Below are 24231 nucleotides of genomic sequence, written 5' to 3' on the forward strand. Positions count from 1 at the left end.
AGGGCCGATGGGATGTTTTACTGGTATCACGAGGCCCCGTTTCCTTGGGGTTAACGGTGCTTTCGGAGCCGGGAGTCGCCATTGTCGATAGACGCGGACCTGATTATCGCGCGTTTAGAGGGACAATCTATACTGCACGGTAACTATCGCCGTAGCTCACCGGGAATACGAATACCTGGTGCACGGCAGAGCAACCCCGTTGACCCAAGACCGGGCATCCATCAATCATCAATCAGTACAGTAGATTAGGTAGTACGTACATGCACAGTTGGGTGCTGACAGCTACGGCATCTCTGCGGCTTCTAGTGGCATTATTGCGGCGTGTGGTTAGGTTTAGGTACCAAGTTAGTTTAATGTCACTAAAATAATGTGCCGCGGACTACCTACATTAGCCTCTGCTTCTGGAACCTGTGACGTTGAGACACATCATACTGCGATGGTGTTTAAGAGAGTCTCAATATGATATGTACAGTACTGTACGCGAAAATAGGTAGTTATGAACTGCATCTTTTCGATCTCGATGAGTTTTATGACGTTGAATTGTTTAGTCTGTCAATTCATCAGCCAGTGTTGATCATCCCCCGCTTGCTAGATCAGCCCTGTTCTAGTAAGAGGACAGGACAGCAAAGATCATCTCTGTCTCTGTCACTTCAACCTTGTATCGGATCCGCTTCCGCAGTAGTACCGTAGAGCACATTATGCAGATGAATATTATCCCCACATTCATTCACGTTCACCTTAAATCTCACCTCGACACATCAAACCGAGGCATGTCTTTTGTCTGACGCGGACACCTGCATCTTGCATCTCATATCATTCGCCTACTTAGTACCTAGATTATCTCGGAGTCTTTGTGCCGCAATTCTAAGCCACGCCGTTTGAAGAGAAAACGTTGAGTGAAACTTGGAGTAACGCCTGAATTAATTCTGTACTGCAGCGTAACACGAAACCTTGGAAGCTGAAAAGAGCAGCAAAGAGTCTGTTCTGTAGAGGTCCAATGTAGTACATATGGATGTACCTCTTTAGGTGACATGCGACGCGGCGTAACGTCCCTGCAGCGGGCCGCCTCGGCTAACCATTTCCATACTTGAGTGTGTGTCTGTCTCTCTTTGTTTACTCACTGCACTGCACTGTAAGAGTGGACAATGGAATTGCTTTTTTGGTGAATGTGTTCGGTAATTTGCAGCAGGTAGTTCAGCCAAACTTTACTTTTTCCTGTCGGTACTTGATTCAATTCACAGATGCATTTGGCTTGTATTGCGACATCTCAAGATGGACATCTGGGCTATCAATGTCCGTGCATTACATTGCATTACATGTTCTTCTCATCTCATCAGAACGATCACCTTTATTCTTTCTCTCTCTAGTGATTTACATCTAGTGAGCCAAACAGTCCCTGGATCGCTCAACCGCAACATGATGTCACCCAGGCTTTTAGCAGAAAAGATCTGTCTCGTCATTGAAGCTATTCTCAATTTCTTCAGTGCAAGCTTGGACCCTGCAGCTCGGCCGGACGAGTGGAAGTATCTCCACACAAAAGGATTTCCTAAAGACGAGTCAATCGACGAACAAGTCATTTTTGTAAACGTCTCCGGCTTGGCTAATAAAATAATGTCTCTTCCCGTGGTGGCGCATGTGCTGTAACTCGACTCGCAACAGAGAGGCAGAGAGGCAGAGGGAGAAGTGGAAATTCGTATTCTAGGTACCTTGCCAACCAACAAACGGCACCGGAATGAATTTCCGGACGCTATTGTCTTCTTTGTCTCTGATGTTGGGCTTGGTCTTCTTGAGGCCCGTTTGCCTCCTCTCCCCCTCCTTACAGTACTGTACAATGTGACACCTCAGTCGAGAAAAGATGATATCTCATAAAATTCTACAGTCAACGTCCAACAGACGAACCATTGCTCATGCAAATAACCGCGGGACTTTTCTCGCCAACCCCCCTCTGATCATGTCCTTGTTGGTCGCCTTTCTGCCCTGCTTTTCACTCCAAGATATGCTGAATTACAAAATGCATGCTTGTACATTGCCACGCCAACATCTTCTGCTTCTGCTTCTTGTAGACAGTTGACCTCGTCCTGCCAAGCAACCAAGTCTGCAGGATCTTGCTGTCACTGACTGGCAGAGAGACCTTATCTGCTTTCGGTACACGGCACCCTCGCCTCGCTAATTGATCAACGTGTCGACTTTCCCAATTCTATCATGACAATCCCTCAGCTCGCCAATCTGCACCTTGAAGCTAACGTGGGAAAACAATTCGTTCTCCATCCAGCAACAAACTGCACTTGGACAAGTGACACAGCAGAAGCCAAGATTGAATAAGCAGAATCCCCCTGCTGTAACCTGGTCTAGACATGATGCTAAACGGTGTTGGTCCTGTACTGTACCATTTGCTCTTGAGATGCCTCGGCCGGCAACATGCCAGCAAACCACAGAGGATCCGGACTTCGGGGCCTCCGGTGCATCGTCGGATCCGATTGAGTTGATTGACTGGGATATCGTTCCTTCGAGAGCATTAAGACAGCTCGGTATAGGGTCTAGCCCACTGCTGACGGCTTGGTATCTTGGTAGACGTTCATGTACAGACTACCTAAGCAGGCGCGGCAGGCAAGTTTCCCAGCCCTGTCAAGACTGCGAATAAAGATCTGCATCTCCTTCCACATGGCAAACATGCTATCTTGTCATAGCGTCTGACCAGTCGCACAACCGTTGAAGCCCATCGCACATTCCCTGCATCAGTCAGTGACATGAGTTGGGTCGGCGCTGAATGATGTCTGTGGAAGGCTTTGTTCTCGACGTATGAGTTTAGAAAGCTAAAGGTGTAAAAACTAACTCTTGACCAATATTTACCTTTTACATTATGCTGGGAGTTCTCGTGGAGCTCAATCGTAGCAATCTTTCGGGTTTTACTCGCCTCATTTGGAACAGCGGAACAGCTATCAAATATTGATACGTTCAAAGGGTGACTCGTAGATTTCACGTGTGAAATCATGTTTCGGTCTTCTATTCATATTCAATTCGTAGTAATTGCCCCACGATTGGGTTGTCTTTAACAGGAGCTCCGTCAAGGGTCGAAATCTTGGTGAGAATTGGAGCGTAGTGAATGGCCACACCTGCATACCTTTGGGTCTAGTATCTCCTCATTCACTATGTAGAGTCGTCCAAACTTTTTTTGGTCATACAATTGACCTAGAGTAATTGTCGCTGCTATTATCACCGAGTTCCAAGATCATATCATTCCGAGCAACTTACCCTACGGCTAGAATTTACAGAGAAGCCATTCGGCCACCGATATTGGCAAGCAACAATGTTCATGACTTCTCGCTATCTTTAACTATTTATTTAGTCAAACTATTGTCGATTCTTATTTGTGTCACTGACTTTTACTATCGCGTTGTTGCCGAATGCGTTCAGTCGGCAACGGGCTCACGGCAGGGCAACTCTTTCGTAAGACAGAAAGCACCAAGAACATCAACACATCCCAAGTGTTGAACAATACTGATGATCTCTCTTTTCTATATTGTAAATGTACGCGAACATAAAAAAATGATTCATTAACTGGGTATACTCGCAACAATTGTGGAAGTCCTTTTCCTGTCTTGGAACATCTTCAATGTCAAGGTGAATACAATGCTTCACTCAACGAACACATGAGGAACAGCCTAAGCAATTGAATAGAGACCCGGCACTGCTGTGTACAGGATGTCTATAGAAACATCGGGCCTCCCATGAAAGCTTAAAGTCTTTCCTCCCTCATCAACTTCGTCCCTGCAGGTACTTTTGCTCACTCTGGATCTGCATCCCAGATCTTCTCACGATCCCTATCTACTCATCAACCATTAAAGCAACCACCACCAACACGATGTCTAAAGGTAAGGAAATCATGACTTCTGCCTCTAACCCTAAGGGTAAGGGCAAAGAGGTTGCTCCCCCGACCGCCAACGGCAACCCAGAGTCTTCTCAGGGTGTTGCCTCTGCGTCTGAGACCTCTCAGCATCGCCCCTTCACCTTCAAGCTCACTCCACCTAGCCCAACATTTGCCTTTGACTTCGCGGCCACTCCCAAAGGTATTCTGAAGTCTCCCGGGGATGCTCCCTCTTCATCCGATAGCTCTCGCCATCCCACCTTCTCGTTCGGGGCTAACACTTCCGTCACCATTCCAGCCAACAACCGCGGTCGTCGTCCTGTTCGCGGTATGGCCAAGAAAAAGAATCGTCTCTACTTCGATTCCCGTTTCGATAAGAGTTGGGTGGTCGTCAACGAGCCGCGAATCGAGTACGGTGTCTACATCACTCACGACGACACTTGGGATGACGGGGTGATTGTCTACCCTGATGAGGAGACTTGTCCTCACGGTGATGAAGAGATCATCAGCCAACTCGAATTGATGAATTTGTCCTCCAACGATCGCGCCAACCTCATTCTCACTGAGCCCTTTGAGCATACGTGCATTCGCCTTCGACGCCATCAGGTAGGTGGCTCCGACAATGACTCTAGGTAAGTGCGTTCCCCAGTAGACTCGAGAAGTTGTTCTGGGTCATGAACTTGCGCCCCTGTAGTGTGGACTCGTACTGGTGGGCGAGATGCCCTGTAGTCTGTGGTCTCGGTATAAGTTTTAGTAGCGTTGTAAAGGATCACTCGTCGTATATAGCATTTTAAAGGTATGGGTGGGTATCATGCCCTAGGTAGTGCAAGGGAAATTTGAGATTAACGTCTGTTGATACTGGATGGGATCGGATTGTGTATCTAGATATGCTGATAGTACACTGGTATTAATGGCGTCTGTAGATAGATATTGAGAATCTCGCCCCGTTTCAGCGGCCGCCGAGGCCCTCCACCCCTAAACATGTGTCTAACATAAATACTGTACCTTCTCCTCCCCCTTGTACGCGAATGGCCTAACAGAGAGGCTTTGTCCATGCGTTAGTTCTGGCCCCAACGGGCACGGTCGAGCATTTGTTTTCTCTTGATTTGATCTTACTACCAGGAGGGTCAATGTTCTCTTGGCCAACAGATATTGGACTTTCACCCCGCTCAGTGGAAACGACCTTGGATCGTTGTCCGTTCGTTTCTAGGTCAGCTGTTGACGTAGCCGAAATAGACCCGCGCTCCTATTCTGCAGCTCTTTCTCCGCCTCCGCGCCAAAGACCGTAATAGCCCTCGCAGTTCTTCCACAGCTTGATAGTACCATCCTCAGATCCCGTTGCGTAAAGCTTGCCATCAGGAGAAAATGCGATCGACCAGATAGGACCGTGGTGTCCCTTGTGTGTGTCAATCTCCGTGCCATCGTCATAGCGAACCACCTTGGCCCATGTACCAGGTTCCTCGCCAACAACTAACTTGCGACCCTTGAGGTCAACGGATACACTGGCAATCGTATAGGGCAGAGTAATACGTTTAAGCTCGTCCATCGCCTGGACGCCGCCCCAGAAATACGCAGTCTTGCCAGCTGCGACAGCGAGCACTGGCTTTCCGCCACCAATATCACTAGGCGAAGCATACTGGGGAGCCAATGACACCATCTCACAAGACTTGATGTCTCCATCGAGAACCTCGTGTCGGATGCAGGCTCGGCTAGGTAGGTCCAACCAGCGAATTGTCTTGTCAGAGGCTGTCACAACAATGTTAGGGTCCTGGGTCCAGCAGATAAACTTGATGGAACCAGTGTGAACGCCCTCGCCAATCTCAAATCCAGTCGAGGCGTTGATGGTAGCAGGAGATCCAGGAGCCGCTGCGAGTTCTGAGAGGTCGAAGATACGCAGCTTCTTCTCCATGCCACCCGTCGCGATGAGATCGGAGTTGTCGGGAGGATACGCAATAGCACGTACAATGTGTTCGTGCTGGAGAGTGTAAAGCAGCTCGCCGGTGTAAGTGTCCCAAATCTTGCTACAAAGGTGTAAGTTAAGCGATAATATGCCGTTTGAGCTAACTTACGCTGTGAAGTCAGCCGATGCAGTTGCAGCATTGAGAGAATCGGGGCTGAGCCTCGCCTGCCAAACAGCACCTTTGTGGCCAATGAAAGTGCCAATCCTAGACATGTCAGAAGGCCCCTAAACCAATATCACGGCTGTCTTACCAGTCGCCGTTGGTACCATTGCGAAGCATCGGGTTACCATCTGATAAACGTCAACATGTGCTTCACCAAAAGAAACCCAGCAACGCACCTTTGCAGGCCGAGATCATGTAATAGACATCGTTCTTGTCTTTGTCAGGCTCCTTGTCGATAGCTGAGAAGGCGATATGGGGAACGGGTCGGGAGTGACCGTGGCAGGTCAAAGGATGATACTGCCGGGGTTCAGAAGCCATTGCGACAGCTGTGAGAATCGATGGTTGGCGGTGTTTGTGGACTCGAGCTAATTGTGGCAGGTCGAATTGCGAAGTGATATCGGATAGACAAAAAGAGAATGCCCAGTGAGAGCTGAGCGTCAAAATTCTAAAGAAGAGATAAAGTCGTAACGGTCGTAGGCGTCGTTAAGAGCGATTCGTATCGTGACTCGTGGCAATGGTTATCGCGTGTCGTCGCAGAAGTGTGGAGCGTCTCTCTCAAGCGATGACCAGGACAAGACTTGGACAAAAGGGATGAAGAATTGGGAAACGGTAAGGAGACGGTACAAGTCGTGGTAGTGTCGGGGAGAGTCGCAGAGTAGAGGAGCGTAAGAGTGTCCCCAAATCGAACCCCCGTGCAAGAGAAGAGGAGGAGTTAAAAGGAGGGTGGGCGGTGATAAATTGCCAAATCTTTGCGAAGATGGGGAAACAGCAGCGCGCATTCAAAAGACAGGGTCACGCTTGCCCACTTCGTACAGCGGGGTTGATGGAATGAAGGCGGTGGACCTTCCTTTCGGGACATGCACCGCCACGAAGCGGGGTGCTGCAGGTTACCTTGTACAGCTGAGATTGGTGGTAGTGGTAGTGTTTGGTAACAAAGGATAGCTGTTGTTCGTACCTATGCATCGTTGCTCAAGACTCCATATCCATCACTTCCATCTCTCTTGACTTCATTTGAATTGTCATCTGATCGCCTTGTTTTTGGTTCTCAGTTCTGGCAGTCCATGTCCGGCTGAGTGGAGGTGGCTGGTGCCTGGTGACGCAGTGTGGCTTAAGCTGGACGGACAAGAAGGGGCAATCGATCGGCTTCCATTACTGACCACTTATGATCTGTCAACGACTTTACAATTTGTCAAGCTGCTCTTTTGATGACTTTTCATGATACAGAAAATCTCGCTATCGTAATTCTCTTTTGGTGCTCATGACTTTTGCCTTGAACAGATAGCAGGCCCTTGTCTTTCTTCTCTTCTTTATCGCTTTTGCATCATTCAGCTCCCCTCCACTGCATTCAGTAGTGTTACATACAACCCATCTTGTCCATCACTCTAAACAAAATGGCCGACTTTAAGCTGTCGGCGCAACTGACCGGCCATGAAGCCGATGTAGGTGTTTTCCACATCATACCAATCGGTACTCCTAACTGATAGGCTTTCTAGGTTCGAGCCGCAAGCTTCCCCTCCCCCGATACCGTTTTAACCGCCTCCCGTGACTGCAGCGTCCGCGTATGGCGTCGCACGCAGGAATCACCTCCGAATTTTGAAGCAACCCTCTTGAGTCGCGGCTCCGAATACGTCAACTCCCTCTCCTTCTTCCCTCCGTCTAGCGAACACCCTGATGGCTATGTTGTCTCTGGTGGAAAAGATACAATCATTGAGGTCAAGTCACCCAACGCAACCAGCGCCGATAACGCCGAACGTCTTCTCATCGGCCACTCCCACAATGTCTGCACCATCGATGTTGTCCCTAGCGGCAAGTATCTGGTGTCCGGCGGATGGGATGGCCAAGCGCGGGTCTGGAGTCCCCAGAAGTGGGAGACAGAGCTGTCTCTCAGCGGCCATGAAGGCAAGTCAGTCTGGAGCGTTGTAGCTCTTGATGACTATACAGTAGTCACTGGCTGCGCTGATAAGAATATCCGCGTCTTTGATTTGCGACAGTCTACTGCGGGAGAAGTGGCACCAAAGTCAACTATTTGCACACCCGATGTTGTTCGCGCTCTCTGTCGGGTTCCTCAAAGCCACCCCAGCGGCGCTGATATTGCGAGCGCCAGCAACGATGGTACCATACGTCTCTGGAAGCTGAACGGACAGCAGGTTGCCGAACTCCATGGGCACGAAAGCTTTGTTTATAGCATCACAAGTCTCCCTACAGGTGAACTTGTCAGTTCTGGAGAGGACCGCACTGTCAGGGTCTGGAAGGGCAACGACTGCGTACAGACTATTACTCACCCCGCTATCTCTGTATGGACAGTAGCGGCGAACCCCGAGACTGGAGACATTGTCACAGGTGCCAGCGATAGCATTGCTCGCGTCTTCACGAGAAGTTCTGAACGCACTGCTGATCAAGCGACGCTTAAGGAGTTCGAGGAATCTGTGAAATCGTCATCGATTCCTCAGCAACAAGTTGGAGGCATCAACAAGGAAAAGCTCCCTGGCCCGGATTTTCTGACATCCAAGGCCGGTACCAAGGAAGGACAAGTTCAAATGATCAAGGAGGATAATGGTGCTGTCACTGCTCACACGTGGTCAATGAGCCAGCAGCAATGGGTCAACGTCGGAACGGTCGTTGATGCTGTCGCCAGCACCGGCAAGAAAGTCGAATACAACGGCAAGATGTACGACTACGTGTTCGACGTTGATATTGAGGATGGCAAGCCTCCGCTCAAGCTTCCTTACAACCTTTCTGAGAATCCCTACGAGCGAGCCACAAAGTTCCTAGGCGATAATGAATTACCACTCTCCTATCTCGATAATGTGGCCAACTTTATCACAGAAAATACCAAGGGCGCTACTCTGGGTCAGACTTCAGAACCTGGTGGTCCTGATCCTCTTGGTACTGAGTCGCGGTATCGTCCTGGCGAGAACACCCAGCCCAAGGTGCTCCCTCAGAAAGACTATCTTAGCATCACAGCAGCTAAATACGAAGGTAAGCTGTCTGTTCATTTGCATCTGCACATTTACTGACGTTCTTAGCTATGTTCAACAAGATTCTTACCATCAACAAGAATATGGTCTCATCAGGCCGTAAGGATTCTGCTCTTAACCCCTCTGACGAATCGACACTATCCGAGCTGCGCACTGCTCTCGAGTCTAATAAGCCTGTTCCTCCATCTGCTATGCCTCTCCTCGTCCGGATTCTCACCCAGTGGCCTTATTCGGATCGTCTAGCTGCTCTGGATCTTCTCCGTTGCGTTGCGAAGTATCCTCTTGTTGCGCAGTTCTCTGATCCAAACGTCGGCTCTCTTCTTGATCTTGCTTTTGCATCATCCCTACCCCAGGGCGAAGCTCCCAACGAGAACGCGGCCATGATGGGTCTCCGTACCCTTGCAAACATTTTTTCTACGGCCAATGGCCGCTCGATTGTTAGTTCTCAATCGGATGAGGCCATCTCATTTCTGGAGCGCATCGTTGGTGTATCCTCAGACCCTATTGGACCCTTGAACCGTAACGTTCTCATTGCCGCCACCACGGCAGCGATCAACCTATCGGTTCTCGTACACCGCGAGCGTCTTCTTACCCCCGACCAACGCCGTCGTCTAGCCATCCTGCTTGGTACAATCCTTTCCCGCGATGGTCAAACTGACTCAGAAGTTCTGTACCGTGGTCTCGTGGCGCTCGGCACACTACTTTCCGCGTCAAAGGCTGAGGCAGCCAATCTCGGTATCAAGGGATGGATCGAAACTGCTGCAGGACATAGCTTGGAGGAGCGTGTCAAGTCTGTCGCGGCCGAATGTACCAAGGTAGCTCCGTAAATGTGATGGCGACGGCGGCAATGCAGGTGTTGCAGCGCCAAGCCGGGTTCCGCGTGACTAGAACGACAGAAGCACAGGATTAGAAGAAAACTACATAGAACTACAAATGGATACCGATTTTACCATAACGAGGTTTCTGAGCTTGGTTGGTCTAGCTCATTTCCCGCTATTCAGTATAAGGTCAATCAAATACACACTATTAGATTAATTTCAGGTTTGCTTTCATCGTCACACTACTGTATGTAGCATTGGCAGTAAAGTTGACTCATAGTAAAGTAGATATTTGATGTAGTGTCTTAAATGAATGAAGCAATATAGAAGCTCCTCCAACACCATAACAAGACTTCGGCCCAAATCGAGGTTACCAGAAGTAATTGAAGAAACAATATTCAGGGATATCCCAATTCCCTCCATAAACGCCGTTCATTATGCTTTCAGATATACGTTCTCTTCATCTCATCACGCTAGCAGAAAAGCCCAGAGTCCAGCTGCCACTAAAGGCAGCCAGCCTAGCTGACGGAATGCCAGGGTGGCGCCGGACTCGCTCACCAACTCATCAGATCCAGATTCCTTGGTCGTAATGGTGTAGATTTCTGCGAAGCCGATATCGGTCGAGTTGAAGCAGTTGGTCTCGTTCACTTCTTTGAGCTTCTTGTCGCCTGGTTCTGCGAAAATAATGTCGACACACTGCTTTTGTTAGATCATGAATGCCAGAGTATATCAATAGCATGTAACATACAGAGTAGAGAGCTGCACCGTGTACAGCGAGTTCGACAACTTGAATTGTCGCCTTGTCACCAGCCTTTACTGTCGTGTTCTTTGGCAGAGGCACCTGAGGGAGACAAATCGTTCCTGGGAAAGGATTGTTGGTGGGACCGAGGATCTGGAACATGGGAACCATGGGAAGAGTCATGTTCGCAGGACCGCCGTCTGGACCGTCATCGCCGAAACCCATGTTGATGTAGGCAAATGCTGTCTCGTGGCCACGGAACCAGCCGGGCTGGAAAGCGATGGCACCGCCTGTCGTGGGCCAGTATGTGCGGTTTGTCGTGACATTGTGACCGCCGCCTTTGTGCTAATTAGTTGATTGCCCAATATTTGTAGGATGAAAAGATGGACGTACATGGATAGATCCATTGCATGCCATATGGAAAGGTCTCGTTGGTGATGAGGTTGTTGCCGCGCCAGCCTGGGTAGGTGATTACACTGTGGGCAGAGACGATTGTCGCGAGGACGATGGTGAGAAGAGCCGACGTCCGCATGTTTGCGATTTGTGTATGGTGTGAGTATATATCGGTAAGCGTCTGTCTGGTGTTTGTGCTAGAGCAAACAAATGTCGTCGCTATGTTTCGTGTCGAAGTGATAAGGCTCAGCCTCTTGAAGCGATGAACATGTCACGAACCAACAAGCAAGCAGTAATACCAACAAGTCAGCTCCTTATCGGAGAAAAAAGAAGAAAGATTGAAGATGGAAAAGGCTCATGAACTGGCCGCAGGACACTGATGGGGGCGTTGACATGGTCTTAAGGAGCCGGGGAACGGGTGGCCATTTTTTTGACCAGGATGCAGGCGGCTGCAAGCACTTGATTTGATGTGATTCTCTTGTGCTTGAGTCCTTGAGAGTAGGGAAAGGCAGTGAAAAAGCAGTGTGATTTACAAGTCTGCCAGTAAGAAGCCGTTGAAGATGCTTCCTGGAGGGTGTGACCCCTGCTGCAGGACCCGTAGAGCGCAGCCAGTAGGAAGCTAAGGAAGGAGTGACAAGCTGTAAGTTGACTTGTTTCTGGCTTGTGGTTGGGTTATTCTAAGCGCTGGCGCTAGGAAGGGGCGGGGCGCAGGGCCAATGATCTGCGGGAGGTTAATCGTGGCGCTCGGGTCCTAAATTCCATGTCCAAGTCCAAGTCCAGGTCCAGGTCCAGGTCCAACCTCTCTCCCCGCTTGACAGGGGATAAAGATCGAAACCATCAATCAATAATAAGACGCTTTCTTCATTTTCATGAACTGATGTAATTCGAAAATCGGATCAGTTTTGCCGAGATTCATTCATATTCGTGGTGCATGTTGTATGTCAGCAATTTTCCATCTGCTGACTTCTGATGTGGTAACCCCAGAGTCTCGTCCCATCCAGTATTATCTAGGCGTCGAGTTGTACAGTACAGCTTACATACATACGCACAAGCACAGACACAGACACAACCGTAAGCTGATGGTTGTACCAATAAGTTGTGCTGTACTGTAGTTTACCCACCGGGATAAACCACCACCATGTGTATTGGTGCCATCGTTTCTTGTATGTAACCCACGTATCGTGATGCTGTATTGTAAAACCACAAATCACCACAAGACGATAAAATGCAATAGTGGAAGCAATCAGTAACATCCTAACTATCTATAAAGTCATGGTCAAACTCAAGCCAGTCGGGAAATTTATTGTTGTCAAAATTGACTATCCATGAATGAAAGCGCCACTGAAGAACGCCCCGCCTCACCTTGACCTGACCGAGCTACACCGAAGCGGTGGAGTCCCAAAATCTCAATCTTCACGACAACCTCACTGAGTCTCTCACTATAAAAGCCAACTTCTCATGAGAATCATTTCCTCATCACAACCACTTTGTTGTATTCATTCAACACATAGTCATATTCAATCCCAAGTTCACCTATCTCTTTCCTTACCCGCATCCTTCCTACTACCAAAATGTCCTCTCCCAAAGACTCTCAAGAATGGACACAAGTCTCGCGCAAATCTCGCAAGAACAAATCCAAGTCCACAAAATTCAACCAAGATTCATCTTCCTCTCACTCACACATCAATGCCAACCCTGTGGTTCCAAATACCGAAAACCTGTATTCTCCAGCCGAGCTTGAAGCATCGTACAGACGCCATCGCGAGCGCTGGGAGTCTGAACCATCCTGCACAAAGGTGCGCGACATCATTTCGAATAAAGCCTCCGGCCTCAAAAGAATTAACCGTGCAGTGAATTTCGGCGTTGGCACGTTTGATCCAAAGGGGGCGAGTGACCCCAGGGCCTCATTCGTGCAGCTCGCTGCTTTTGACATCATTGTGGAAGAACTGGGTATGTTAACTCTGTTCTCAAAGAACCAAAACTAACAGCATTGTCTAGAGAAAATTACAGGTAAAAAAATCGAAACTTATATTCAAGATCCCATGTTCAGTGCCTCCGATAAGACCTTCCTCGGCAACCTGGGACATGCTGTCGTTGAAGAACCAGCAGGAAACGACCTTGTCACCCCGACCACTTTCTTCTTCGGTGTTCATCTGTACAAGGGCGTCTACAAAGAAGCATTTGCAAAGCATCTCCCTGCTCTCTTCATTGGAACGGGATGGGATGCCTGGGAGAGGTAATTGACTCCTCCTTGCTGATCAATGATGTGGCTAACGCTGAACTCCTAGTATGATGACCTCAGATGGTCTTGACGAGATTCAGGAGATCCAAAAGACGTACGAGCGTTCCGAGTTCCCAGAGGAGAAGCACGACACGGTGTTTTCTACAACGACTATTTACTGGAAGGCTACGGATGAGGCTAAGGAGGAAGAGGAGATCAAGGAGGGAGGAAAGAGTAAGGGAAAGGTGAAGGAGGAGAGTGACAGTGCCGAAAACAAAGAGAAGGATGAGGATGAGCTGTCTAAGAAACTCGAGTCGACTACTATCTCTGAATAATGAATTATTGATGAGTGTCAATTCACTTTTGTGGATATCTGCTGTTGATTTGTTCCATCAATTGAGTTCTTCACGGGTGTCTTTTCTCATCTCGTCTCTTCAAACCACTTTACCTTCAACATACTCATGTTCATTCCTTTTCAGTCGTCACCCATTATACCGGTCACTCTAGTATTTCGAGAAACAGCCGAGACACTATCCTAATCTCTTCTCAGACTTGGCCAACAGTATCTAGAAATAGATCAGGCTGATTGGTCTACCAACAAAGATTTCTGATATAGCTTCAATAATCCGCAATCTTGGTTTTATGAGCATAGGTCGTCCTCCGGACTCTTCGCTCTAATTCTAACCTCATCCGAGATTCTGTCAAATCCGATGAACCGGTCCACCGCACCTTCCGACAGTGATTCATAGTCACCTTCAGAACAGACTATAAATTCGTCTCCTTTCGTTCTTCTAAGATTCCCTAATCCTCTCCACAACATCATCCCAACCAATCAATCCAACAAAACAACAATCAAGAAACCAAACAACCAACCATCTACCATGTCTTTGTCACCAGAGCCCAAGGCCTTCGACTCCAAGGCTAAGGAGGCAGAGTATCAAGCCCTTTGGCAAGTCTGCGACCGTGCCACTCGAAAGGGGGACTACATCTACGCCAGCAATGAGAACAAGCGAATCATTTTGCACAACGTTTGTAGCGCTCGCGTCGAAAAAAGGCATGTTCATTTATCGCTCGTCTTTAGACCCTGCTGACTCTGTGGAGGCGTACCCAGGGCAAAGCCATGTGCGGGACAAGCGTCGCTGCCATGGTCGATCTTCATCTTCAACGCGAAGCCTCTCGCCTACGCGCAGGCATTCACATGCCTCAAGGCCCATCATTCGTCGCGAACCCCAACGGAGCTCCTTTCTTCGCCGGGCATCAGGACGTGAATGCCGCCCCTCACATGCCTATTCCGCAGCATCACCATCAGCCTCATGTCTCGGTTGGCCCCCCTGGACTCGACCATGTCATCCGTGATATGCAAGCCCAATTGAACAGTCAGGTCAACTTCATTCAAGAACTGGCCGACACCTTGCACGACTTCCACAGACGATTCGCCAGGCTGGAAAGCCGTGAAGCTGCAACGTCTGCTCAACCTGCTCAACCTTTGGTACTTTCTCAACCTCTGCACTCTACAGTTGAATGCCTCGATGGAGGGCCCTTTGCCTTTCCCCTGGCACGACCTATGACGCCCGAGAGCAAGATTGTGGTCGGAGACGGAAATGACCACCAGGAAGGAGGCGTACATCTGGGTGAAGCCTAAACGGCATTATTATCCTGGGCATTTGGAATGAGACTCGGAGTTTTGCTATTGGAGGTAATCAGTGATGGGACGATTTGAATCGGGACAAATGGATTGCACAAACATGGGATAAAAGCACACGAACTTCTGGCTTTACTATATAGCTTGTAATGAATGACGATAACGACGCGGTCTATACACAAAAGCACCTTCACCCGAACCAAATGTCCTAGCCTCATCCTAACAAACAGCCAGCAATCCGATTTGTCAAATGTTTTTCCTATTTGTTTGTTGCCTCATGCATCAACTATATACATTCGCAAGCGCGAGTCGTTATAAGAAACCTTCCTTCCGGTCCGTCTCTACAAGGTAATCATCATTCCAGGTGTACTCGAAACATGAAACAAAGAACAGGTATCGCAAGGTTTCCGCCTGTTTTCTAGTACTCCCTAACTCCGGTTCCATGAGGAAAAGAAAGAAAAAGAAAAGGCATTAAATACTGAGCGTCGAGGTTGCTATTGGCTATATCCAATGCATGTCCTCGTGTCCGTAAGCTGGCATCAACTCCAGCGTCCACGACGTATCGTGGCTGAGAAATATCGTAGAACTGTGTTTGTGATCGTTTACGAAAAAGCGCTGAAGTCCTTAAGCGTCTTGCCATCGCAGTCAGGAATCTTGACTCCCTTTTTGAGCTCGCGATCGATAGTCAACAGACCCCACTTGTCCTCCCACTCCTTGCCCTTCTCATTGTACCTCTCCTTCCATGGCTCATCAAAAGCCTCAAACCAAAAGTAGTTGGTACCATTCTTGAGGGCCTGACAGACCCAATCCTCCATGAAGGTGTTCAGTTCGTCAACGCCAGCGACTGAGCCCTTGGTACAAGATGTCGAGGTGCCACCGCAGTGCGTTCCACCACCAGTTGGCCAACCAGTCTCGGAAATGATATTCTTTTGCTTGTCTGACTTCCAAAACTGACCATTGTTGTTCTTCCAGAAGCTAGAGGTCCAGTCGGCAGCCTCATCTGCCTCGACACCAGCGAAGAAGGGGTGAATGTTGGCCATAATATAGTCACTGTCAGAGGCTAGCTCGGACGTCCAATCATCGCCCAGATCGGAGGTGGCAACAGGCAACTTCAAATCCTTCTTCTTGAGCTTGCTGCGCGTATCGTCCAGAATCTCTGCCAATGTGGTAATATTCATCTCCTCTCGGAACAGAATCTCGTTGGCGATAATGATGCCCTCGAATGGATCCGCACCATACTCATCTAAAATATCCCACATTTGGCTCATTTGTCGTTCGTTGGTTGTCTCGTTCTTGTCCAGCCAGACACCCATCCAGATCTTGGTGTCGTCAAGCTCCAAACGCTGAATGGAGTGGATGAGCATCTGGGTTTGGTTGCAGTCTGTACCGTAAAGTCGAATCTTGTTGGTGAGCTGACCCAAGATAGCAACGTCGCGAGTGATGTTGTTTTGAGAGGGCGGATTGTGCATGCAATCGGGGTACTGTGAGTTGAGCGGCGTGTAGTCCATGCCAGGGAACACTCTGTGCAGATCGGGGTTGTTGAGAAGCTCCTTGATCTCGGCGCTGTTCTTGCCGAGATCACCGTTCTTTCTCGTATCGTCCTTAGCCGACTCTCCCTTTGCTCCGCCAGCTTTGCTTTCGTCCCTTCCATTGTTGACCATGCTTCCAACCACACCGCCGACAATGGCACCGCAAATAACAATAAACACTAGAATGATGATGAGCCATTTGCACCTTTTACTTCTCCCGGAATCATTAACTGCCGAGCCATAGGGTTTCTCGCGTGCCGCATTCATTTCATAAGCTCCACCTGTTGAAAGTTAGCGATTGCGCAATAAATGCTCGAGGGACCACTAACCTCTGCCGCTCATCAGGCCGCCTGCAGCCGCGCCACCTCCAACAGCTGCAGCAGTAGCAGATGCACCCCTCTTTGCACGGTCTGAATTGGAAAGACTCAGCATCGAGTTTCGTTGACTTTTTCCGTATTCCAGTCCATCATCTCCATCGTCGGCAATCTCATTAGGATTCACTACACCCAGGTTGGCGCTACCGTTTCTTGAGTTGGTGTATCCATGGTAAGGATTATCGACATAGGGATCGCTTCCATTGAAGTGGGATGTTGAAGACGAGCCTGGAGGTCCACGGGGTGAATCGTAGCCGTAACCGTAGCCTCCGTTGCCTCCATACGGGTTCTGCTGTGTCCGTGAGGGAGGTGGAGGCAAGCGAGAGTGTTCCATTGCGCCTATGCCACTACTAGAAAACTACCGTTAGCAACGCTGTGTGCAACTCCTGCCATTCTATACGACGCGGCATCCAAAATTGCATGCGCTTGGCGTAGTATGTGAGTTAAGGTAAACATACCCCAAATGTCCTCCTCCGCCACCCCCGTAGGTGTTGTAGCCTTGATTACCGTGGTAGTCGTGGTCGCCTTGATGAGGTGATGGGCGTCGAGGACTATCGTAGCCAGGCGATCCTCCGTAAGGTGAAGCCGAGCGACCTTGAGAATGGTAGTCGTCGTAACCGCCTTGCACGCGACTATAGGAAGAATCGGGATGGGCGCTGGGGTGGTTTGATCTCGCAGGAGCGTCGTAGTGGGCAGCAGCTGGTGTATAACTATGGGGTGGAGGAATGGGCCGCTGCGGCGAGGAATTGTAATAGTTTTGAGAGTCGAGAGGTTCCCGCTCGTAGGGATCACCGTGGTAATTCTGCATTGTGGATAAGAAAGAAATTTGGATCCAAGCGAAAGGAACTGGCAGAGCAGTGCAGTGGCAGCAATAATTACTGGGGATGCCGACTTGCAAGCAACCAATGCAATGCCAAGAATATGGATGATGCCAGCAGCGGCTCGCCGCCTCAAGGGAAGGGGGCTATTGTCAAGTGGATCGAATCAATCGGCGAAGGATGGATGGATAGATTTTAGCGACCGACAGGACAGCGTTAAAGTTGGAAAGCGGAGCAATACTGGGCAACAGCAAGGAACTCAACGAGCGAGTGGAATAAAAAGACCGAGTACTGGGAATACTATTGATTGACGAGTATCCGTACAGTAAATGAGATGAGATGAAAGGGAAGGGAACAGAAACGAAGGGGAGGAAAATATGGAGGATGAATATGGATGGACCCAAGCAAAGAGACAGTGAACTTTTGGGGCCGTTGCATCGGAAAGTTGGAAAGAACGAATGAGGGGACATGGCAGCTTCTTGGGGGAGCCACACCGGATGCGGACCGATAACCTGGAATTGCCCTTTTTAGCGGGAGTTCCGCCCTTGACTCCCCGGCAACCGACCCCTACAGTACCTAGGTTCGCTGCTGCCACTGGAGCTGGAGTCAATTACCCCCCGGCCAAGGCGGGACCCGTGACGCAGACGTTTTGATCTTAGGTAGACTAGCCTCAAGACTTGGTTCTTTGTTGCCCGTGCTCATACTCTGTAAACACTCCAATATTGAACCAGAGGCGCAAAAACAGTTATCGAAAACGGTCGTCAATTACCAAAAATTCCATTTTCCCTGCCTTCCATACAGAAACGATTCATGAGGAGACCCAAATTATGTACGAGCACAGCCTCCTCCAAAACGAGGTTGGGAATGCTCTAGACTATCTTAGTCGTCCGATGGTGTGAGAGTCGTTAACACGGGGTTGGTCAGGTTGGTTTGCCCAGGCTATTTCTATCATAGAGGCGTGCGCGTCCTTTTTCTACTTTACTGGCTTTCTCGTTTTCTCCCTCAGAAAACCTTGATCTATATTCGGAAACTACCTTCATCAGCCCAACTTCTTTCTTTCTAGGGCGAGAGTCTTTGTTCTCCCATTGCTGATCGCCGTTTACTTACATTAGTCTGACTAGTACAGATGCTGAAGTTGAACCCTTAATAATAATTGAACTATCAATATGTTCACGACAAGTCGTTCGTTACAGGCAAACAGGCAGGGGAATTCTGTATGTTGATGGCACAGTGTAGTCTAGACTCGGATCCCCTGGCCTCCACTGTCGATTCCTCCAGTGCACTCTCGCCTGTCGATTGACGATCAGTAGCCCAGGATCATGGAACATAACAAAGCGATATGGGTCAATTGAGCAGTGAGCATCTTGCGGTGACTATCCATCACAGCAATCAATTAACAGAGCAATGCATTTCACATTGATGAGGCTGGTGATGCTTCCAAGGACATCCGCATCTATTAATGCAATAGAATCCAGCCATCGGAGCCTTGCATGTGGCGTCATATTAATTTGTAGCCTCTATTAACACCGGCGGCACAGCGACTAAAAAGACCCAGGGCCGTTATATTACGTCTTCCCAGGCGCTATCTGCTCAGATTAATAACTGCGGGCACCATTTTCGGTCGCATTTTCGTTTTTTGGTTTATTTGCATGGCTCTAGGTACTCGGCAGATTAAAGGATCCTTACAGACCCAGTCTTGCTCCCATTTTTTCTCTTTCCCTGGTGCGACACTTTTCTTTTATCGGCGATCCGGAGAGTCTTTAAGTGCGACACTGTTGGTTGATCAAAAAGCTCTGTGCTTTTTTTATTATTGATAGAAAGTTTTGATAGCGAGCGCTGCGACGTTGTGCTGGTCATCGACGATGAGCCCGTCGTCCAATCATAATTTATCAGCGGCTGACTCAGAACAGTACCTAGCAATCATCTCAACACAATCTAACGAGTAAATAGTCTCAACGCCAGGCCTGTCAGCAGATTGTCATTTCATCAAACTTGTCTGCAATTCTTGTTTTAGGGCTGAACTGGTGCTATCCTCGTGATTAGCTAGTGCAATCGCGGCCAAAACACTGTCTAGCTTCAGCTCTGCCAAATCAGCCATAGACCCTTGAGGCTTAAAAAAGAGATGACACTAATATAGAGGAACAGTACAGCTGAGACCCCTATTCACGGATTTGGGGCTTGTTAAAGCCACCACCAGATTCTAATGGCAGATCTTGGGGCGCGATGTTTCCTGCTATATCCGGCTTTGTTCGCTTGCTGACATTTCGATGTATGTATAAGCTGCTGTGGAACGTTACCTTGAGTGCATGCACATCATCGTGCAAGGACAGTTCATCTCTGAACAGATAATCATGATATCTCACAGCCTCGGTCTTTCATCAATGCAGACCTGTCAGCAGTGCCAAGTATAGAGAAGCTCTGTGTAGTAGAGTAGAATGCATTATCATGTAAGGTAGAGCTGTAGGGTAGGGTAGGGTAGGTCACTTGGGCAGCTAAACATCAGAGGACAGTGAAGGAAAGGATTCTCTTCGCTTTCGTTGGATCTTAGGCTGAGAGAAAAGAAAGAAAAAATAGGTAGATAGTTCTCTCATCCTTTGGGCGCCACATGATTATTCGTAGTCGTGTCGGAAACCCCGACTCGGGAGCCGTATTTGATGGCTTGCATCTATTTAGGGATGCAGCTTCAAGCCATTTTCGTATCACCAAACCTCCCTCATGTAACCGCTCCCATCATTCATCTACCATCGCAGAGCACATCACCAAACCAATGGGGCGCTCGTCAATCGTATTGGGCACGCGATGTGTACGTCACAGGGCCACCACAAGTACATGTATAACCTAAAACCACCCAATGCTTGCTATCTGATTCGGATTGAACAGTTGGGTTTAACAGTCCTTTACTAAACCACAACGCTAAGAAGTCTCGCGATGATAACAATGCGCCTTCACGGGTATACCCGTACGCTGTTCCAGCGCATTAGATGGTCCCAAGATGGGTTGTTAAACTACTTTGCAGTTTAGAAGCAGAAGTTCTCGGCGTGATCATGCCAAATCGTCTGATGGACTGATTGTTGTAGTGTAATTAGTTGCCAAATGCAAAAGACAATTTTAATTGGTTAGCTGTCATTCAACACCATCTTGATCACAACAACGTATACACCACCAATCACAATAGCTTCTGTTTGCAGCAAAATATATAATTACTACACTAATAGACAACAAGAAATAAAATGCTGTATGAGGCCCTTATTGCATACACGACGCTGCCTTGGATTAATAACCCGCTCATGTGACCGGACTTTCATCAAACACCAGTTAGCCTCAAGAAAATCGTCTCATTATCAACCTCAAAGCCGGCATCGCAAGGTCATACAAGCACGCATTCATGGAAATCTCACCTATTCACCGTGGTAGCCAAGCACATCATGACGTTGTATACAAGGACCCTCCTCCACTACCCCAACCAACGAGCTCGCTCGCGGAGCATACCTCCGATACTCGCTCCACATATCCTACCCACCTGGATATCTTCATCGATCGATTGCGCGTGGAAGGGAGACATTCCTCTGTTTGCTCGGACTCTGATTCCTTCTGACAAGCTCAATATTGTGTGCTCTTGCTAGGAACGGGAAGGCAAGAGAGAAGACAGCCACTCATGATGGTTGGGCTTGCTCCGGCCTGGCCACTGTGATGTCATGTCGACGACTCAGATGTTGATGTCATACATGTGTATCTACGGCATCACAATGATTTATATAGCTTTGCAGCATGCAGGAGAAAACATTTGTTCTCAGCATTCTCACAATTCCATCTCTATAATTACATACCTCGAAAAGATCCTTTACAGGCTAAACCACAAACACACATCTTCACAACCTCTTCACAAACAACATTCATCATGTCCATGAACCCCGAGTCCGCTACTCCCCAAAAGGGTGAGTTCCGCAGCAAGGTCGCTCCTGCCGAGCCTCTCATGAAGGGTGGTGTAAGTTCATCGTCATAGACATGCTTGGCTTCTTGAATACCTGTACTCACATATCATCCAGCACGCTCCTGGAGTTCTCGTTGGCAACGACGCTGCCCCCGAGTTCCACGCTGAGCAGCACCCTGCCGGCACCGCCCCTCCCGAGAACACCTTCCGCCCCAACCCCGAGACCGAGATCCCCGCTCAAGCTTCCGGCAATGAGGGCGCTGTCCCCGCCTCCGCAACTCTTGGTGGAGCTACTTCTGCCGATGTCCACACCGGCCTAGGCAAGCCTGCCGCTGGCCAGACCAGCCAGGAGTTGCACGGTACAGAGAAGAAGAACCGTTCCGGTCTTGAGGGTGTCGGTGCCAACCCCTCTGATCCCATCCACGCCATGGGCGCTGACCGAGATCATCCTACCAACTACCGTGGAAAGGGTGGTGAGAATGCGCTGGACTACGCCGGTGCTGAGGATCGTGAGCCTGCTAAGGCTGAGGAGGTTGCGAGCGAGCGTCGCTAAAGATATGTCTGCTGTGCGGACATGAGTTGTACTAGTAGCCACGAAGGCTTAATGAGTTAATGTCAACGATATGAACGACAACAGTCCTCTGACACCTGTGTATGTGAACCTCTGGGTGATTGTGAAGATCGGCAACATTTCCTGCAAGATATCAATGGGATTAATGCGTGATATTGATGTGATTTCGATAAGGGTGAAGAGTTCAAAGATAATTCTTTGTTATGAACGGGCCAGGATGTTGCATAGCGACAAGGCTCTTGTTCATGGAGCCAGTAAAATTGAACAAACAATTGTCAATGAAAGTGTGTTGTTCCCATTCCGTTGAAGGAAGAACTTGCAATATTGATCTTGCGATACAGACCAGAGGGCAATAGAACTCGACATCGAGACATTAGGTATGGTTCGTAGAATGGATGGCGGCAGTCGAACTCCTGCCATGATCCAGTTAGGCATCAAGTCCCGGAAGTGGCGTTGGTTCCCGAGGTGGCACGACTGGCCCACTGATTTGACCTTTGTTGAATAAAAGCGGTTGTAAGTAGTAGCTCTCAGCCCTATGTCGTGCAGTCTCAACACTCATTCGAGACTCAAAAATGCCTAGCAGTCAGCCCTGATATTGCAGGACCAAACTGCACCGACGATGTTACCCTGATCGTCATTACAGTATCAGCCCCAAAACCCCCTTGACAATGATTCAATTCTGTGCCCGACATTATGCAGCTTTGTATAGGACAATCCCTGCTGCGATGTCTCGAATTGTCCTTGCATCTCCACCGCGGGGGAGAAATCGCCGAGACTCGATTGGCAATGATCGATGATCACCAATGCGTGCGTGATGGTGACGAGAAAGGCATTGGTGGGAATATTGTAAAAGGTCGATTCTGTGCTGTGGACATGGTCGCTGGGTAGTATTAAACCCTGGGTTTACGGAGTAGACGGGAGATCACTCCTTGGCTGCGTGGTTAGTATGGAAACCTCAACTGTCGTGAGGTGGACGGCCTCGGAAGGTTGCGAAAGCAATGTAATTCTGCTGGAGCAGTCAGTATGTGCCTATTTTCTCTTTTCTCTTTAACGATGGATGTTAATTAGACATTCCCAAGTACCTATGTAAATTACTTCTCCTCATCTTGACCTCGGATGCAACGGCAGTTCTCGTCAAATCTGGACTAGAGAGCCATGCTGTATCCACAGCCACGCGCCATGCTAGGTATTAAATCTTGTTCTTAATCTTCTTTAGTGACGTACATGCATATTCGAAGGATTCATCTGCGTACTTTAAACATACAGTAACCACGTTGGCCAATCTAGCACGAATCCTACTCGGCATTTGAGGTCCCATACGTGACCAAGCATGACATACAGCACAAATAATCCAAGACCGAGTCAAGATAAAGACATCAACAGTTCGACTACACCTATACCATGATTTCTCCTCTTAAAAGCCACTGTAACCGCCGTATCCTCAACCAATCAACAATCTTGATCCCGCATCCAGATCCCCTCCATGCCCCGGCAGCTACACCAAGCTAAAGCTATTTGATCCATATACCGCTCGCCTCGATTAACCGCAGACTGGCTGGGACGAATCAATAAGTAATGAACTTCTTCATCCCGTTAGACTTGACGTTCCCAACAAAGCAAGTGCCTCGGGAATACTGTCTGGTTTTGCCTGGAGTGCAGAGAGGCGTCTTGTCTTGTCACTTGTAAATCGAATCATTCCAATTCTGGTGGAGGACTCTTGTGGTCTTTGCCTATTCTGTACTTGACTAGCAACATAAGTGATACCTCCTGTTCTTGGCACAAGGCGCCTTGGGTCAAGAGACATCCACATTTACCTTCTCCCTTTTCTTCCCAAGGTTCCTTGATTCTTCAAAGACTGTGGTGCCGTTCTACACGTGGACACTAACTTAGTCTACTGTACGGTACGTGGCTCAATCTGAATATTTATCTTCACTCGAAAGCGACTTCTCTCGTCCAAGATCGCGTCTCAGCTCATACAGTACTAAACGCCGCTGACGTTAAAGGATCCCATCTCCACAAACCTCTCTGTCTAGCCAGGTACAGTACGGTGCGGTACGTCGAGGCCCGTTGCGGGTGAAGATACCCTTGCAAGCTCCCAACTCCGAGTGCCGAGCTTCTCCTGGGGTTCGCAATACCCTTGGCTTGGCTTACTTTACGTTGCCTACTTTACCAGAACGGCTTCTCGTCTCTGCACAAGCCTCTCCTTTCTCCCAACCGACTGTCTACCAT

General features: G+C 48.8%; 8 protein-coding genes across 8 annotated transcripts; 5 read left to right on the plus strand and 3 right to left on the minus strand.

Annotated features, from left to right (window-relative positions):
* Nucleotides 1-3862: 3862 nt before the first annotated feature.
* FIESC28_03502 (uncharacterized protein) lies at nt 3863-4501 on the plus strand (the record flags this gene model as incomplete). Its single annotated transcript, XM_031157651.1, has 1 exon — nt 3863-4501. One exon carries the CDS (start codon nt 3863-3865, stop codon nt 4499-4501), a length of 639 nt encoding a protein of 212 aa, XP_031018297.1.
* A 610-nt stretch (nt 4502-5111) lies between these two features.
* Nucleotides 5112-6306, minus strand: FIESC28_03503 (uncharacterized protein; the record flags this gene model as incomplete). Its single annotated transcript, XM_031157652.1, has 4 exons — nt 5112-5886; nt 5935-6030; nt 6077-6116; nt 6165-6306. The coding sequence occupies 4 exons, from the start codon at nt 6304-6306 to the stop codon at nt 5112-5114; spliced, it is 1053 nt and encodes a 350-aa protein (XP_031018298.1).
* Nucleotides 6307-7379: 1073 nt separating this feature from the next.
* On the plus strand, nt 7380-9793 carry FIESC28_03504 (uncharacterized protein; the record flags this gene model as incomplete). Its single annotated transcript, XM_031157653.1, has 3 exons — nt 7380-7427; nt 7482-8967; nt 9015-9793. The coding sequence occupies 3 exons, from the start codon at nt 7380-7382 to the stop codon at nt 9791-9793; spliced, it is 2313 nt and encodes a 770-aa protein (XP_031018299.1).
* A 459-nt stretch (nt 9794-10252) lies between these two features.
* Nucleotides 10253-11055, minus strand: FIESC28_03505 (uncharacterized protein; the record flags this gene model as incomplete). Its single annotated transcript, XM_031157654.1, has 3 exons — nt 10253-10480; nt 10533-10861; nt 10917-11055. 3 exons carry the CDS (start codon nt 11053-11055, stop codon nt 10253-10255), a joined length of 696 nt encoding a protein of 231 aa, XP_031018300.1.
* A 1432-nt stretch (nt 11056-12487) lies between these two features.
* FIESC28_03506 (uncharacterized protein) lies at nt 12488-13472 on the plus strand (the record flags this gene model as incomplete). The annotated part of the gene is made up of 3 exons (XM_031157655.1): nt 12488-12866; nt 12915-13152; nt 13205-13472. The coding sequence occupies 3 exons, from the start codon at nt 12488-12490 to the stop codon at nt 13470-13472; spliced, it is 885 nt and encodes a 294-aa protein (XP_031018301.1).
* A 546-nt stretch (nt 13473-14018) lies between these two features.
* Nucleotides 14019-14779, plus strand: FIESC28_03507 (uncharacterized protein; the record flags this gene model as incomplete). Its single annotated transcript, XM_031157656.1, has 2 exons — nt 14019-14165; nt 14219-14779. 2 exons carry the CDS (start codon nt 14019-14021, stop codon nt 14777-14779), a joined length of 708 nt encoding a protein of 235 aa, XP_031018302.1.
* Nucleotides 14780-15381: 602 nt separating this feature from the next.
* Nucleotides 15382-17490, minus strand: FIESC28_03508 (uncharacterized protein; the record flags this gene model as incomplete). The annotated part of the gene is made up of 3 exons (XM_031157657.1): nt 15382-16589; nt 16638-17032; nt 17141-17490. 3 exons carry the CDS (start codon nt 17488-17490, stop codon nt 15382-15384), a joined length of 1953 nt encoding a protein of 650 aa, XP_031018303.1.
* A 3908-nt stretch (nt 17491-21398) lies between these two features.
* FIESC28_03509 (uncharacterized protein) lies at nt 21399-21984 on the plus strand (the record flags this gene model as incomplete). Its single annotated transcript, XM_031157658.1, has 2 exons — nt 21399-21485; nt 21547-21984. The coding sequence occupies 2 exons, from the start codon at nt 21399-21401 to the stop codon at nt 21982-21984; spliced, it is 525 nt and encodes a 174-aa protein (XP_031018304.1).
* Nucleotides 21985-24231: the final 2247 nt, after the last annotated feature.

Source organism: Fusarium coffeatum (assembly GCF_003316985.1).
Source record: "Fusarium coffeatum strain FIESC_28 chromosome Unknown BRIP53273_contig_74, whole genome shotgun sequence".
NCBI lineage: Eukaryota > Fungi > Ascomycota > Sordariomycetes > Hypocreales > Nectriaceae > Fusarium > Fusarium coffeatum.